The sequence below is a fragment of the Photinus pyralis genome, unplaced genomic scaffold, assembly GCF_008802855.1.
Source record: "Photinus pyralis isolate 1611_PpyrPB1 unplaced genomic scaffold, Ppyr1.3 Ppyr1.4_LG7, whole genome shotgun sequence".
Taxonomy (NCBI): domain Eukaryota; kingdom Metazoa; phylum Arthropoda; class Insecta; order Coleoptera; family Lampyridae; genus Photinus; species Photinus pyralis.
Window position 1 is genome coordinate 43216625 of NW_022170738.1, and position 17596 is coordinate 43234220.

Sequence of the window (17596 nt, forward strand, 5' to 3'; positions counted from 1 at the left end):
TTACACCACAATCTATTAGAAGACTTTCCCTTCTCCTGGAAACTTTTGTGGTATGTCTTGATGTATTTATTCACAAGCTTAGGTTTGGATAAGGGCCAGACTTTATAGTTTTTGGGAGCAGAAATACAGAACCAGTAATATGTAATAGTCCTAATAGGTTACCACATCTAATATGCAAAGAAATCTCTACCAAATGACATTTATTAACTTAAAAAAATGTAGAATAATACTGTTATATGATTCACCGCACTTCTAAAAACGAAATTGCCGATTCCTAAAAACACAGTTCATTTTAGTAAGATTAGAAATTAAATTAGAAGAAATTAAACCTTAGTTCCAAGGAGACACACAACGATTGCGAGCGTCGCGGTACTTTCCTGCATCACAGCGGAGTAATCGAAAGAACCTTATGGCAGATGACAATGGATCAATCGCCCGTCCTTCATCACGACTTGGATGATGGATGCTTGCCTGTATCTCATTGACACCGAGAAGTAAAACGAAAAGAACGCACGCAATTTGACACAGTCTCATTATGTTAAGTAACGGTTTGGAAGTAGTACTGGATTTATATAATAAGTACCTACGCATCCAACGGATGTGGTAGTTCTAAATTTGGATGGAAATTGGTAAACCCGTTTGTCGAGAAGCGTACACGTGTCTGTTGAAGGCGTTTATCTTTTAGTTAAATTTCGTATTTAAAACCACAGGGAAATCTCTGTCCCTTAGATCTTGTCATATCTCAGGTAACGATTCGGGGAAATACTATTGGAAACCTGAGTTCCAAAAATATTGGCTATATACGAAATTAAACAAAGAAGATTGATAATGAGGTCTGTCCTGAATGTAAATGTTTTTTTTTAATACACCTTACCTCACACAGTGGAGGACACCGTGCGCAACTAGTTTTCATAATTAACTTCACAAAATATAAAAAAAGACGAATAAGTACAGTTTCACTCAGCGTGCTCCAGAAACCAACCCTAAAATGCTCAAGGCGAAATTGTCACGTGTTTTTAAAAATCGGCGTGTTGCTTTAGAAAACCGTCGTACTTTTCTCAACTTTTTCCAAACTATTGGGGGCAAACTAATTTATCTCGTTTATAACCGGCATTATGGACTCACGATTTTGAACGAACTAAATCTCTATATCTCGGCTGAAATGTCATTAACGAATGTCACAAATGTCTAAATTAAAAATGTACCAAAAAAGTGCCAGTTGAAACTTGTGTAGTCCAAAATTTTAAGTGATTCTGAAAAATGTTAAAAAATAATGGGAAATCGAATTAACAGGTATGTCAGAATATTTCTAAAGTAGTATCTTTGTGTACAAACATCGTAATGTTTCTTTATTGCTCAAAAATACAAACATATAAAAATAACAAATATTTACATTTCGGTACCATAGTCGTAGGCAGTCAAAGTCGTGGGAGTTCCATAATTAAATTATCTATAAATATAAGAGCGCTGTTTAAGAAATTAATCCATTTCTTAGTGCCCCCATTGAGTAGAGAGTGCTTGCATCTTTTCGGGTCCATCGTCTTTAATTTCGGCGTTCCTCGCGGCAGCTTCGCTATTCCAATTCCCGCTGAGTGGCTTCTTGTCCTTTTCGGATGCTGCACGTGCCGCGGGGTCACTTTGCCAACCTCCGCCAGATCTCATAGACTCCTCAGGGGCACTCCTCGCTTCTTGGTTCCAACCGCCGCTGGGAGCCGCCGGAAGGTGCTCCTTTTTGTCGGCCTCCGAGTTGCGCGCTACCGTTTCCGGCTCCCATCCACCACTCGGCATGATGTTTTGTTGTTCAGCCGCCACCTTTTCAGAGTTCCAACCCCCACTAGCCGCCGATTTTGCTTCCAGACTATTTTCGACTTCTCGGGCTGCCCATCCACCCGACGGTATGATCGGAACGGGTTCGGCACTTCTGGCTGCTGCTTCTTGACTCCATCCACCGCTCAACTTCGCGCTTTCTGCATTTCTAGCCGCCATTTCTTGATTCCATCCACCGCTGGGTGCGAACATTGCTTTATCGGCGTTTCTTGCATTCATTTCTGGATTCCATCCACCGCTTGGTATAATTCTCGATTTTTCTGCGTTTCTTGCGTTCATTTCTTGATTCCATCCTCCACTAAGACCCAAGTTAGCTGCATCCGCGCTTCTCATTTCCTGATTCCATCCACCACTTGGAGTAATTTTGCTTTCGGCATTTCTTGCGTTCATTTCTTGATTCCAGCCTCCACCGGGACTAAAGTTGGCGCTCTCGGAGTTTCTAGCTTCCATTTCTTGACTCCATCCTCCGCTTGGGCCTAAGTTTGAACTTTCTGCGTTTCTGGCCTCCATTTCTTGATTCCATCCACCACTCGGTGCTAATTTCGGCGCTTCTGCACTTCGAGCATCCATTTCCTGATTCCATCCTCCGCTTGGACTGAATGGGCGGTTTTCTACGGTTCTCGAAGCCCAACCTCCGCTTGGACTAAGTTCGACGTTTCTTGCTGCCATTTCTTGATTCCATCCGCCACTCGCCGTTAGCGGATCTTGGTTCCAGCCTCCGCTGAACAGGAAGGGCATGCCCACAATTTTGTCATGTTCGGATTCTCTCGCGTTCCAAGTTCCACTCGGCGCCGCCGCTTTTTCGGGCACGGAAGTTTTGGACGGTTGCTCAGAGGAACGCGCCGAAATGTCCCATCCGCCACTTGATTTATGATTGTCGGGACCAGTTTCCCCAGTCTTTTGTTTCCTGTGGTGATCTGTATGGTCGTGTTTGTCTCCCTTGGAGTTCGTTGATAGGTGAATGTGGGTGTGTTGATTGGAATGGACGTTATGACCTAATGTGGATGGACTGGCAGTTTCTGTCTCGTGCTCTCCCATGGGATGATGGTGTGGCCCTCGGGGTCTTGGTACGTCCTTCGCGTGGTGAGGTTGATGATCCTTGGGCTCTTTCATAAACCCCGACCCATCTTTGTGTGCGATGTCTTTGGAAGACTTATCTTTGTGGTCTGCGGATCGGTAATATTCTGGTGCACCGTATGGGGCGGGCCCAGAGGAATGAGCTGGTGCTGGGGAACTGTATGCTGAGTATGCCGGTGCGTTGTATGAGGGCGCGGGAGCAGGTGATGCGTATGAGCTTTCGTAGGATGGCTCGTAGGAAGGAGCCGGTGCAGCGTAACTTGGAACGGGGGCGTAGTCGGATGATTCTCCATATGCAGCGGGAGCGCTGTATGCAGGTGCAGGAATCTTGTAGGCTGTTGGAGAACTATACGAGTAGGCTGGTTTGCTGTATGAAGCACCGTAGCTGGGCTTGGTGTATCCATATGAGGCTGGAGCACTGTAAGACGATCCATAATCAGATGATTCTTCATCCGCAGCAGGGGCGCTGTAGGCAGGCGCAGGTGCCTTGTAAGTTGTCACCGAGCTGTACGATGAATAGGCTGGTTTGCTGTACGAAACACCATAACTTGGCTTGGCGTAAGAGGCTGGAGCACTGTATGATGATCCACCATATGCTGGTGCGCTGTACGAGCTGTATGAATGTGAACCATACGCCGGAGCACCATATGCCGGAGCGCTGTACGTGGATCCACCATACGCGGGAGCGCTGTACGAGGATCCACCATATGCTGGAGCGGTGTACGAAGATCCACCATGTGCAGAAGCGCTATACAAAGATCCACCATATGCCGGAGCGCTGTACGAGGACGCCCCATATGCCGGAGCGCTGTACGAAGACCCACCATATGCTGGAGCGCTGTACGAAGACCCACCATATGCCGGAGCGCTGTATGAATATCCACCATATGCTGGAGCAGTGTGTCCTCCGTAAGATTTGGAAGGCGCATATCCACCATGTAACTTTGATGGTGCGTATGCCGCACCATATCCACCATAACTAGGCTTGCTGTAGGAAGAACCATATCCCTTTTTGACGCCGTAATACGGACTGCCATATGAGGAGCTGATACCATACTCAGGTTCGACCGCGATATACGAGGACCCTTCATAACTTGCGGAAGGGGCGTATGACGATCCATGTGACATGCCTTTACCACCATATAGTGGTTTTGATCCATAGTGCGACGGTGCTGGTGCCGGGGATACGTAAGATGGCACGCTGTACGATGAACCACCATATGAAGATGAGCCGTAGACAGGTGCCTTTGATCCATATGAGTACGCGGAATGTGAGGGAGCAGGTACACTGTATCCTCCGTAACTTGAAGGTTCTCCATACGCAGAAGACCCATAGGATGACTCTTCACCATATGTGGGTGCATTGTGGGCCGTGGGTTTCGGTTTAGCATGACCCGACGACGGTCCAGAATAAGATCTTCCATAACCATATCCATATCCACTGCCATAACCTGGGACGCTTGAAGTATATCCAGCTAATGAAGGTTGACATGTAATTACTAAGCCATTATGTCCATACTCATGATCATCTTTATCTTTCTTTCCCTTTTTAAAATGTTTTTTCTTGTCTTTATGTACGTGAGTAATATAAGTAACAGGTGCGTACGTACCGTATCCATAGCCGCCGCCATGCCCGCCGGGAGAATGTCCGTATCCACCTCCGTAACTGCCACCATAATCAGATCCGTAATAATCGTCGTCGTATCCTGATGATCGCATGTTGCCAAATTCATGTTGCTCCCCTGAGATGTCCTGTTCTAGTTCTGCATCACTATCGGACCGGTAAGAAGAATGAGAACCCGACGATCCTCCATATGATGCCTCGGGTGCCGGATAAGGCTTATGTGGTGGATTGTAGCTCGATGAACTGTGCGATCCATGGGCGACTTTCGGAGGTCCGTACGATGGTGGAGAATAAGAATTCTTTGCGGACGCGTAGCCCTTCGTGAATGATGACCCAGATCCAGAATTGTAGCTAGGTTCTGCGGGTGACGAGTAGGCGGGTGCCGGGTAGGGTGCAGATTTCGGTGAATACGGAGATGGGTAGTAACTCGGTGCGGGAGCTTGGTAGGATTGAGCGGCGCCTCCATACGATTTCGCTTCCGATTCGCAAACCTGGTACGGCTTTTGGTAGGGATCGTTGGGCCTGATCTCCACACAGAATGTAGTCGTTGCGGATTTTTTCTTCCTTGTAAATTCTTCACCATCAGCTTCTGCATTTTCTATCGGTGTTGGGGAATCTTGAGTTTCAGCCAAGTTGGTCGGAGATTTTTCTTGTTTTGCTGCGTCTTGGAGTGCTTCGGTCTCTGGCTTAGATTCTTCGTTTGTTGCCAATAACTTGGTCACTTTGTTTTGCACTTGGTCGTCCGCAACGACAAGGACGAACCCCAAACACAACAAAGCGACGAAACGCATTTTGCAGGTGCTTGGTTACTGAATGATTTGAATGGCCCCATTATGGACTATTTATTTACGTTAAACGCATGCATTTGCAGTTTTTTGTTACACCATGTAAAGTAGGACACTCAAAGTACAATTTCGAAATTTCCTTCACCTCCTTGAACGGAAAACTCAAATTCTTGGATGTTTAGAAAAAACGTTTTATGGCCATTTTGGGAAAGTCATAAGCACTCGAAAGTTTTGTTTGTAACGGCTTTATAATATAAACCTGAATAGGCCAACAATCTCATTTTTTTGTTTATGCGTTGGCTATAAGCAAACTGAATGTCCCTTACATTGGTGAAAGCTCCCTTAAGTTGCCAATTCAAATTTTCGTGTAATTTAGTTACATTTCCCCCTAAGAATTTCATCTACGATTGTAAAAACGTAAAAGAAGAGCGATGTGCTGAGTCAAAGTTATTGCGATTAGCACAGAACTGGGTCTCGGTGTCGAGCAAAGTTGCATTTTTAATTGTTACACGGAAATTTGTGTAAAAAATAGAATATTTGGTTTATTTTGGTGGTGTCCAAAACTTCCGCAATACCACAAAATGTGGTCACTACGAATAAATGCTTCTGAAGTTGAAGTGCGATGTCCCTAAACCCATTTCTGTGGTTCATAACTAAGTGTCCAATCAACACTCAAGCAGCCCCAAAAATGAGTTGTTTGAGTTCGATTTTGCGGAAAGTAGGTTTACTACATCTAAAGTAGCGTGAGCTGATTTTACAGTTACAGTCAGCTTATTATACAAATCGTGAATTGCGCAATAACATTTTTCAGTGGTCAAAGTGGGATTTATAAAATAAATTTCCCCCAAATTTAATGAAACGTCATATACCTAGGCATAAGTTGAATACCCGCTTTTCGCCCCTAAGCAAATAGCTTTTCCGGAAACTCGCCCTATTTTGACCATTTATCATGAATTTAACACACGTACAATTCTGCAACTTATGTCAATCACGTAAGGTTTTGCATCACGAATTGTACAATAGTTCGCGGTAGGTACAGAATGAGATTTAATTAGTGTTTCTGTGTCCGTCTTGATCACGCTTGATTTTTGAATCAAGCTTTCCTAAAGTTTATTCCCAAATTCCTCTCAAATATTGCTCAAATTACTTTTACTACCTACCTACTTAATTTCTTCTTAAGCGAAATTTATTGCAAAACCTACTTAAATGTCTTTTTCATAAAATTCCTCTGAACTTCGTCAAACCTTCCTATCGATCTTTTCAGGTTAATGCTAAGTTCTCCTCAACTACATCTCAAGTTTCCAAATTCTCATCATGTTCGCTCCAATTTCTTTTTAAGCATTTATTCACTTCCTTTGAGGTTTTCTTTTTCATTTGATCTCAGGTTTTCAAATTTGTCTCTATTCCCCTCGACTGTTCGCCTCAAGTTCCCTCCCTCAGTTCGTATTAAATTCCTCTCGATTCGCTGTTCCTCTCAAGTTCGTCTTAAACATTTATCGTAGTTCCTCACTTTCTTTAAGTTCCTATAATCTCTTAATAAAACAATTACATGTCGCCGTGATCTTATAATTACAATTTTCTCTAATAGGTTATCGATTTCGGAAACTCTACCTTATAATTCATCGATAATATTCCTATAAACTCCTTAATTTCCCTTCCCACTCCTCCTAAGCAAATATGTCTCCGCTAAAACCGCCCTTAAAATGTTCTCAGCTTTCTATCAAGTTCCTCTTGAGCTTTCCTCGGGATTTTCTTTATTTTTCTCAAAGCTCAATGGAAATTGTTCCACCTAGAGTTCAACTAAGTAAATACATATTAACATGCAAAAGAATAAGGGGGGCTGCATTGTGGCATCGAAATTTATTGCTCAATTTTATTTTTATATGCGAGTACACCGTCTACAGACAGAAATTTTGAAAAATGTGTACAGAATTTGAAAAAAGCATACCTTAGAGCACTATGTAATACATTAATTCCATATAATTCTATATTTTATATTTCTGTCAATACTCTTCCCTAGAGAGGAGTGAGTGGAGGAAGAGAGTCACGAACAGCTACATTTGGCAGTGTCTAGTAGTCCAACCTGTAATTACCTTTTTACATCCTCTTCTTAAAATACGTCGCGTCGTTTTAGGGAATGACACATATTGACATAAGATTATTTTCTCTTTCGGGCAGTAGATCGCTATTGGATAAACTTTGATGATCTGGACAAACAAGTTTTCAGGGGTGAGAATAGAACATTTGTTCATCACTCACCAAACTCACTCAATCCATGATTTTTTATTCATGGATAAAGTGGACATGGATAAGGTGGACGTGAGATAGTAACCAGCAAGTGCTGCTTTCCATTTCCGACATGCGATAATGGTGCAAGTGGCCTCCCGGTAGGGAGGGCACGAGGTTTGTTTACATTTCTGATGAAAGACGCTTTTTATTACTGTACTGTGTTGTCAGGAACAGTCTAGAACAGTGGCAACAATACATCGTTCAAAGTTTAATTAGTTTAATGTTGTTCACTTGGACTATTTGCGGGGAATATAGGAACAACACAAGACCAGGTAAATGATAGACACAGAATGAGTTTTGAAACTGTATCAGAAAGACCAAATTCCGTTGGCACAAAAGACAAAAAAGTGTTCTTTGCATCCAACCACTTTATGGCAATAATTCAAAAGTGAAGACAGGATAAAGTGATCAATCAATGGAGATATTCCATTACATAATAGTGTAAGCAAGTTAGCAAGAAAAATAAGAAAAAATGTATAAAGTTTTAAAATTTTCATTATGAACTCACAGTAGGGACCCAAATACAGATCCGAGCTTCTTCCCCTTTTGCCCAAAAAACCACCCCCCAATCGTGACCTAGTGATCCTTTTCGGCGTTTTGCTCGTAAACCGCAACTCTACCAAAAAATGTTATAGAACTTCTTATATTCTCCATTAAATTCTTTATAAAATGTCCCTTAGTGATTTTGCGTATCTCCTATCCAACGCTCGTAAATGACTTAGAAAATAAGTACCTATAGTTTTCAGCGCATAGAGAAAAATGAGCCCAGCGCCGTTTTTTGCGGAGATTATCACGAGAAGTGTTAATCTGCGCAAAAAATGTATACTCGTAGAATCGAAATCGAGAATCGAAAATGATCGCGAGGTCACGATTGTTCCCATGTGTAAGCGAGGTGGAAGCGCTTATGAATTCAACAAGTAATCTTTGATTTTTGATTTTTTTCCTTTTTGGCTGTAAGGCTCTAGCCTCTATACCCACTATAGAAGGTGGGGAGGAGGAAATATACAGATTTTTAGTTGTAATACAACTATCTTTTTTTTTAGCAAACATTGAAACATCTTCTTTTGGTGTTCAGTCAATCTGTACTTTATGGTTGCAAAAGGTCCGGTAGAAGATTTTATTTTTCCGACTGGTTTAAATGGTAATGAGAGAGAAAAAATCAAGTTTCCCATGCGACTGACGTGGGAGAAGTTTCTGTGGTCAAAAATCAACGAAAATGTTTGATTTTTTTAGGTTTTTCTAAAATAGTTGGCCAACGGCATATTATATAGCATCCTTGGCCAACGGCAATACTTAAACAAACTCCTTCAAAATTGTAGAGTATAACATTACCTTCAATTTGATATACTACTTGGTCCGCAGACGCAAGAAGACTACTTTTTTTAAGAAATATGATGAAGGTACATTATAAACCGGAACTGCCAAAAAAATAGGTTGTCTACTTAAAAAAATAGTCGACGTAAATTAGCAGTAAAGTGCATACGTATTAGGGGAAATAGTATATTAAGATACAACAAGATAATAAAAATGAATATTTTTTATCTTGTAGATAATTTTATTTTGCCTATTTAAAATTATCTTAATGATAAAGTTTAAACAAACTAGTTAAATTTATCTTGTAGATAAGTATAAATAGAAGAATTAAAATTATCCGCAAGATAAAAAATATTCATTTCTATTATCTAGTTGATAAAAATAATTCATATTTGATAAAATAAAATAATTATTTTTATCATAATGATAATTTTAAATCTTTTGGATGGAAATACGCTGTTTTATAGGGAAAAAGAGAGAAAGCAGCGCATAGCGCCATTTAATTTGATCTCAGATAATATTAAATGGTTGAAATAGCCATTTACAATTATCTCAGATAATTTAAAATTGCGGAATGGAATTAAAATTATCAACAAGATAAAAAGAATGATTTGAAATTATCATTTAAAATTAATTATTTAATTTTATCATTAATATAATAGAAATTCCGGCAAAACTTTACTTTAAGATTGTTGCACATTATGTTAAAACGGCGTTACATAAAATACGAAACAGAAATTTAAAAAAATTGTAGTCATATTTTGTTTTATAGCTCGTTTTGTGAAAAACAATCTGCTTGGAAGCATTTACTTATCTGTGGACGTAAAATTTCAAGATATTTATTACTGAGTTTTTATTCCTTCACTCGTGTTTGCATAAATTTTGTAGTCTTCTAATATTCTAATTTGTGAGCTTAAAGTACGATGTAGAGAACATAAATAATTTTATAAGGCACTATTTAGGTTCTATCCATTTTCCTCGCCAGGAGTAACAGTTTTCTCAAAAAACCAGTGCGACGTTACTTTAAGGGGTGGTTTTTGAACCAAAAAGGGATAAAGCACCCTCCTGAGAGGTCGGAACTCTTTGATATATATTTACTTGTGGAAGTCAGAAGTCCGTACCCAATTTTTTAACATATTAATTTTATGTCTCAAAAAACCGAATCTAAGTCGACTAAAAGTAGGCTATACTCTATAACACACTAGTGAGTACTATACCTACTTCAGAGTCTCCCCTATCTGAATTTTTCCCTGAAGTTATTCCTGACACATTGAAGCAGTAATTTCAAAGCATAAACTCGACGTGAGTAAATATAAGAATATATTTATTTATTTTTGCTCTACCAACCCAACCCAGTCTACTCAAATATCCATGCACAAACTGGAACCAGGGACCCTTATTACCGTAGTTAAGCTTCAACTGCACTGCACCACACGGGCCCGTTATACGGTTATACTCACGAACTAAAATTAAGATGGACTGCTAATGCTGAATTAATATAACAAGTGACACCTACATGGGGCCGCCATGATGTGCACTTACTTGGCGCGAAATTCTAATCAACAATAAACAAGCATTAACCCAACATTAACCTCACGTTTTCTAAATAAATCATTACTATCATCACTATAAAAATAATCTCAAAACTTGAGCACTAGGAAAATTCCCCTAGAAAATAACTAAAATGTGCACATCATGGCGGCGCCCATGCTAGGGCCATTTCTACCTCTGTGCAACTGTTTGATCAGCAGTCCATCTTAATTTATAAGTTCGTGGTTATACCTCTTTGTCGCACTTTGTGATAAGTGCAACATAGGCACGTTCTTTCTTTGCACCTATTTTGTTGGGAGTTAGCTCGTATATATACAAAACATTTGACTGTAAACACCTCATAAACGTGCTATACTCGGAATTTTACAGTCGTGTAATGACGTCATTTTCGTGGGAAAAAACGTATGTCCTATTAAATTTATTTGTTGCTAAGTAACTGACTACTGGTGTCTAATTACCTGCATGACTTTTACTATACAGTGGTGTACATAATATTTTAGCATTTTTTGATAATAATTAAGTCAATTTCCACAAGAAATCTATAGGTCTTAATAAAAGAAGAAGTCCTAATTAACTGACTGACTGACTGAGATATCAACGCACAGCCTAAACGACTGAAGATATCGAAAATAAATTTTTAACATGTTAAAAAATGCGAATAGTTCATATTTTTGCGAGCGAAACCGCGATGGATAAAATGTTAGTATTTCAAAAAAGGTCATTTACTCACTAATTATTTTAATAACTTGCTCAACTAACATATAAGTAATATTAACATATTTTTGTTTTTAAATAAATAAAGATTAACAAAACGAAAATCACAGAATATTATTTAGGAATCAATACTCCCGAAAAGACCCAAAAAATAATTAGCAGAGGAGTACATAAAAATTCAAAGAACCACTATCGAAACCACATCTACACAAGAAAAAATTGCACTACCTTGATGAATAGTTGGAAAATCAAAATCGTAAAACAAAAATATACCAATGCCAATTTATTGCGATTGTAATGGTCACAGTATTAGAAGAAAATTAGTCGCCCTCGTCCGTATCGTCAGAGTCAAAATCAAAGTATTCGTCGTCAGTAAGGTCGTCATCTGCGTCTGTAGTGATAACAAGAGGTGGGATGTCAGAAGCATCACAAACTTGTACTGCTCCCCAAGCCTCTTGTATTACTTTGTCCGTATGGTTTACGTATTTCTCCCAATTATCCCTAGAAATCTCCCCGATAACCCTTTCCCATGTTGCCAAAACCTCTTGTGGTGATCCCTTAAAATTTGCAATGTACTGATCGTATTTTCGTTTACACTGAGACCACACCATTTCAATCGCATTAAATTGGCAGTGGTATGGCGGTAACCGTAAAATTTTATGTCCTAAAGGCTTAACATATTCATCAAGGTAGTACTTTTTCTCTTTGGGGCAGTTTGCGCTGACAATGCTCCATATTTGATCCTTCATTGCCTTTTCTGGATAGCCGATATTTTTTTCCCCTAACCATTCTATCATTCTTTGTTTTGTCCATGATTTGGTGGGAATTTTCTCTAAAAGGCCAGAATGGTAGCTTGCGTTGTCCATAATAATTAAAGATTTTTCAGGAAGATTTGGCACCAGTTGAGTCTTGAACCAATTTTCAAAATTACCCCTGTTCATATTATCATGATAGTCCCCTGTTTTTTTCCACTTTTAAAAATCAAACTTGCCCCACCAATAAAGCCATCGTTCGTCCCAGCGTGGACAATAATGTATCGATGACCTAAAGAATATCTCTTTTAATAATATTGAAAAGGTATTATAATATCTTATTTTACCTTCATTGGGTTTAATTGATTCCGTGTGCTTAGTATCATCTTGCCAGCTGTTTCGAAATGATCCCTTACTAAATATCCAGGTTTCATCCATAAAAACCGGAGTATAACCCTCATGTCCCAAATTTTTGTTTTCAATGTACTCCCTTAAGAATTTTATTCGTTTGTGGACAATATCCGGTAAATCCATAAGATATTTTCTGTTATTGGACTTCTTCCATTTAAAACCCATACTTTTGATCCACTTTCTCAATGAATCAATGGAAAATTGAAAATATTCGTTTTGCTCCAGAAATTTTTGTCTAATAGTTGCCAGTGTAGCATATTCCTTTTGGGAGTACATATAATAGATTGTATCGAATTTTATTCTTCAAATATTCTGTGATTTTCGTCTTGTTAATCTTTTGCTTGGTAGAGACATTAGATGCGTAATCTTTGTCGGATTTTACACCATTTTTTCTCAAATTTGAAATGGTTGTTGGGCTGACTTTCGTTGCTTGTGCAGTTCGCTGTATAACATTGTTGATGTCTAGTGGTATGCCATCCGAACTTGTTCCTGTTCAATTTGAAAGAAAGCCAACACATTTAGAATTATTAACTGTGTTTGTTCGTTAAATCGATGAGGGTTTTTTGGCGGCATGTTTTGACGCTTTGGCGTTTTCAAAACTTCAAAACTGACAATCACTTGACAAGCATTTCAGGTAAAATTTAGCCACGACAACAACATTTCGGCAAAATTTTTTGTCATTGTCATTTTACATTAGTTAAACAAGGATAGACAAAAATGACGTCATTACAAGACTGTAAAATTCCGAGTATATCTCCTTTAGGTTTTTCATCATCGTACAAATATGGTCTACAAAAATTGATGAAAACCCGAAACTTTAAATTGATGTATCTCCTAAATTATTGATGATAGAGGACCAAAATCAAATTATCAACTTAAAGGTACTTTTTGAATAAAACAATCTTTTTGCATAATAATCAAATTACCCGACCTTTTTGTCAAAAAATCGGTGGATAGTGATATTTTTTTCACGATTTTTACTAAGCGTCTCCATGGCGTTTAGTCCTATCTATGAACAATAAACATCAATTGTTGAGTGACAGTTAATCGCGTATGTCAATGATATTCATTATGGCGTATTAAGGATCACTATGCAAAAAAATTTCACGTTGAAAGTGTCTTTTTCCTGAATCAATAATATTTAGGAAATTTATGAAATCTAGCATGCCGTGTGCCATATCACACAGGAAATACCTACAGTAACTTGTTCAATGTGTCGTTTTGAAGATTTACTTTTGCATGATACTATCTCCCCATGTAATGCAACAGGCACCATGCATCCTGACAGCACACGGCATGCTAGATTTTATAAATTTTCTAAATATTAAATCACGAATTTTTCTATTTTTTGTATATCAACCATATACATATTTCATGTTATCGTATAGAAAATTGATTGCTTTTTGCAGATATCTTTAAAAAAACCTAGGCATTGCGTTTGAAAAACAAAAGTTGCATCGATAAACCGGTAGTGATTCCGGAAGTTTGAAGTTTGAAAATGCGATCAGATAAATCGTAATGTCACATATATATTTTTTACAAATAGTTCGCATCTCGCCTAATAAAACGGACGTTAAGGTGACCCTCTTATCTCAAACGCACTGTATAGTTCTTCCAGGAGTCGAATTTGGCTTCTTTGTTTAGTATAGATTAATTATTGTCCATAGGTATACAGTGAGTTTTTTTTAAATGCGAACATAGGAGTTTGCGTGCAATGTAATTTCCCTATGTTCGATTAAAAAAAAAACACATCAATCTATGAGATGTGCGCGGTTCACATCCCAAATCGCGCAATTTGTGTGACTATGAACAGCAACTCTATAGTCTTTATGATGAAGAGCACTCGGTAAGATTTTTTTAAAGTAGCCATGTGAGGCCATAACAACTTTAGGATACATTTTTTTAAACTTACGAAAACTTGACCTCACAGGCCACGCAATGACACCACAACTCATTGTGAACAAACCTTCAATTATTTGTAGGTCATGTGCACCTGGTATTCAACTAACTTGATCTATTCAATACATAAATGAAGAAAATAAGAAAATAAATAACGAAAAGAATTACAATAAATGTTCGAAGTGTCCTCCTTGACATTCTAAGGAATAACCTAACCGATTTCGTAATTAACTTGGGGGACGGTATTTTTAAAAATGTGACAGCTGTTAATTGTATCTACTGCTCATTTGAACTACTCAATAGATTGATGTGTTTTTTTAAAAATCGAACATAGGGAAATTACATTGCATGCAAACTCCTATGTTCGCATTTTAAAAAAATTCACTGTATAAGCTTGGGATAGGAGGTAGTTTGTCGATGCTTCCAGCTACCTTGGGCTTCTTGTCCAAGTTAAGGTTATCATTTTTTTAAATTCGCTCTTCGATTTCTGCACACTGATCTTCCATCCATTTGTCCTTCGCCTTTCGGACTTCCTGTTTGGTCTCTTGTTGCATTTCTTGGTACTTTCACTGTTCGTAAAATGAATCAATTACTTGATCGTCTTCGTCCGCTGTTGATGCGTACACTTGAAAGAAGTTGAATTTGTTCTCTGCTAACTGTAGTAGAGCAATTCGTTCCGATATTGGGGTAAAAATGATGACTGTGTTGGTCAGTAGTTTGTGGACAATGAAAGCGACATCGAGCGTTCTCTTTTCCTCCGGAACAAAAAATGTGGTGGTCATTTTTTATATAAACTTCTTGGTTCCAGGCCATTTGGTTTCATTTGCTTCATTGAAAAGGACAAATAAGCCACCAAAAATCTTTGTTTCAGCATCTAAACTATATTACACGGAATAGGCAATAATGGTAACCTGGCCCTGATCTGATCCGACAGACTTGAATAGGTTTTTTAGTGGAACTATGAGTAGCTTACTAACTGCACCTTCTTCTCAACGGTGAACAAAACACGTTAGCTCATTGTCTTTTCAAATTGGGAATCACAAGGGGATTGTTCCACATTGAAACAGAGGCTGATCTACAAAATGTCAGGGGAGTCACAATCTCAATAAAAACTGTTTCGCATTCTAGTCTGTATTTTATGGATTTTTACCTTTATCAAAAACTTCATAGTCAAGTATGGCTTTATAGTACCGGCGGCCTATCATGTATATCTATTGTTCGCAGCACAAAACGGGATTCTCGGGGATCTTGACAGATTGGGAGTCCGAGGTCGCTCAAATAGGACTATATCTAAGTCGAATCCAAAAGTAAACGCACTTTTTGGTTTCCTGTTTATCTTCATAAGAAACGAATTTCGACTTTGCAGTTTTTTAATTTTTTATTTTACAATACTAATACAATGGGTGATTTAGAGTTTAACCTTATTAGGAACACCTATTCAATTCAATTCTTAGTTACCTAGTCTGTTTTCAACGTTGTTTTGGATAAAGTAGCTAATTGTTCAATTTCCAAAAGAATTTTAATGAAAACTAAGAGTTATCCCAAAGTAATGGTGAATAACACGCCAAAATTAAAGGTTCAGAATGGGTGGTGCAGGTAGTAATGTAATTGTAAATCGTAATTCCATGCACCCATTTCCATGTAGGAGATTATGCTAAAGAGTCCTAAATAGCCTTGAATCTAACACGGAGGAGGTGTTACAGACTATTCCCAAAAACTCATACTTTTCTAATAAGATTAGTCGACGCCTTCATTTAAATTGGTACACTATATTTCAATCGCCTTGAAATTTGTTGAAATTTACGCGACATAAACCGCTTACGTTACGTAGGTTATTGCTAAATTAGTCGACACATGTTATTAATATGCATAACACAATTATAATGCTGAATCACAAGTAGGTGAATTACAAATTGTTGCTACGAAGTGGCACACTATTGAAATACTAAATAACATAAAAAACTACTTCCTTGTTAACAATTTCTTCACTGTATGACACCCCTAGTTGTTGTTGTATTCCCCTGGACCGGTTCAGGTACATTTTCCTTTGCTGCGTTTTCCGCTTCCGCGCTTTCTTGCGAGTCACTCTCGCTGGCGGAGGTGTCATTTACTGGTTCCAAGAAGATAGGAGATGTAATATTCACTGGGGCCGAGACGCGCGGTTTCTCTTTGGAAACGGAAGCTTCGACCGTATGAAATATGGCGTGCAGTTTTCCACCTTTATTATTAAAGTACGACTCTTCCTCCTTGATATTTCCGGGTTTGAGCGACAAGTGGGTCTCCTTAACCGTGAAGACATCATCCCCAGTTTGCTCGCCTTGTGACGGCTCGTCGTCCACTATGACTTCCGGTTGAAACTCCTCCGCGCGCAAGTGGAGCGGCCATTCGTCGAGCGAGAAGAACAGATTGGTGTTTAAGTTATCTTCCTTTCGCTTTTCGACCTCCTCTTCTTCGTATAACGTTTTCAGTGGAACTAACTTTGGTAGTGTCTGGAAATGTTCGGCTGTTGGAACGTACTGGCCCAAAGTATACATAGGTTTGCGTCCTAATCTGAAACTCGGATTGCGGTTTGTGTAAATTTGTTGGGCCAAATTCTGTTGAACCAACATAATACAGATTACTTTCACTGCTGATAACATTTTCAATTTTGTAAGGTACCAAACGAATGGCCCTCCTTATATACTTGTGTGCCACGGGTATTCGAGACCTGTTTAGCTTAAATAATGCGTATTGTTATATTTTTGTCTCGTGGAACGTGCATTATTTGCTTATTCAAAGGTTTCCAGAAAATTTTAAGCCGTAGGTTAATAGGTGCCGTTTAATTATAAACAATTAACAACTCAAGGTAGACTTAAAGACAATTTTTTGTAACTTTCAAAGTTTAGCTGGAATATCCTCAAGTTATTCGGTAAAATTTCGTCAAAAATTAGGTACCCAGCTAAAGGTTGTAATGCTGGAATCTGTTTTACTAAGTTTATAAAATCACCTTCGCGTTTGTTATAACTTCCGATAAACGACGCGACGCCCCTAAAGCATACCCTCAGCCAAAGATTTCCATATCTACAGGCATACACATAAACGAGGAAGTTATAGAAAGTGGTTAAAAAAGGAACAGAATTATGGTTTCTAACTGAACCTCGTCGCCTTATTAATCTTCCCTACTGAGAAGAACATCGTGCATGTAAAATGTTGTTCGTAAGTGGCAATTGATATTCAAATATCTTTTAAACATTTCTTTTATACAGTGTATCCAAGATAAGAATCAATAGCATGAATTATAAAAAAATTGCGTATTTTAGGGTTTAGTAAAATGATGTCTTAAAAATTCGGATATTCCGATCAGTTAAACCGAC

General features: G+C 38.6%; 3 protein-coding genes and 1 long non-coding RNA gene across 5 annotated transcripts in view; 1 reads left to right on the top strand and 3 right to left on the bottom strand.

The window, feature by feature from the left end:
* Positions 1–183: 183 nt before the first annotated feature.
* LOC116175903 lies at positions 184–594 on the bottom strand. The gene is made up of 2 exons (XR_004146380.1): positions 330–594; positions 184–274 (listed from the first exon to the last, which is right to left on the bottom strand). It is a non-coding gene; the product is annotated as an uncharacterized LOC116175903 (long non-coding RNA).
* A 567-nt stretch (positions 595–1161) lies between these two features.
* Positions 1162–17596, top strand: part of LOC116176343 — a 28038-nt gene continuing 11603 nt past the window's right edge. For both annotated transcript variants that reach the window (XR_004146429.1, XM_031494860.1), the window contains exon 1: positions 1162–1293. Coding sequence is in view for 1 of the 2 variants with exons in the window: in XM_031494860.1 (XP_031350720.1) it covers positions 1274–1293 (20 nt within the window). In the remaining variant the exon portion in view is untranslated. The remainder of the gene's footprint in view (positions 1294–17596) is intronic.
* Positions 1361–5327, bottom strand: LOC116176342 (hornerin-like). Its single transcript, XM_031494859.1, has 2 exons — positions 4515–5327; positions 1361–4379 (listed from the first exon to the last, which is right to left on the bottom strand). Exons 1-2 carry the CDS (start codon positions 5317–5319, stop codon positions 1492–1494), a joined length of 3693 nt encoding a protein of 1230 aa, XP_031350719.1. The 5' UTR covers positions 5320–5327; the 3' UTR covers positions 1361–1491.
* On the bottom strand, positions 11332–12583 carry LOC116176344. The gene is made up of 2 exons (XM_031494861.1): positions 12281–12583; positions 11332–12225 (listed from the first exon to the last, which is right to left on the bottom strand). Exon 2 carries the CDS (start codon positions 12120–12122, stop codon positions 11502–11504), a length of 621 nt encoding a protein of 206 aa, XP_031350721.1. The 5' UTR covers positions 12123–12225; positions 12281–12583; the 3' UTR covers positions 11332–11501.

Coding starts and splice junctions, on each gene's coding strand:
- LOC116176342 (XM_031494859.1), bottom strand. CDS start 5,319: ATGCGTTTCGTCGCTTTGTTGTGTTTGGGGTTCGTCCTTGTCGTTGCG. Junction 4,380..4,514: donor TGGCGGCGGCTATGGATACG/GTACGTACGCAC, acceptor AACCTTCATTAG/CTGGATATACTTCAAGCGTC.
- LOC116176344 (XM_031494861.1), bottom strand. CDS start 12,122: ATGAACAGGGGTAATTTTGAAAATTGGTTCAAGACTCAACTGGTGCCA.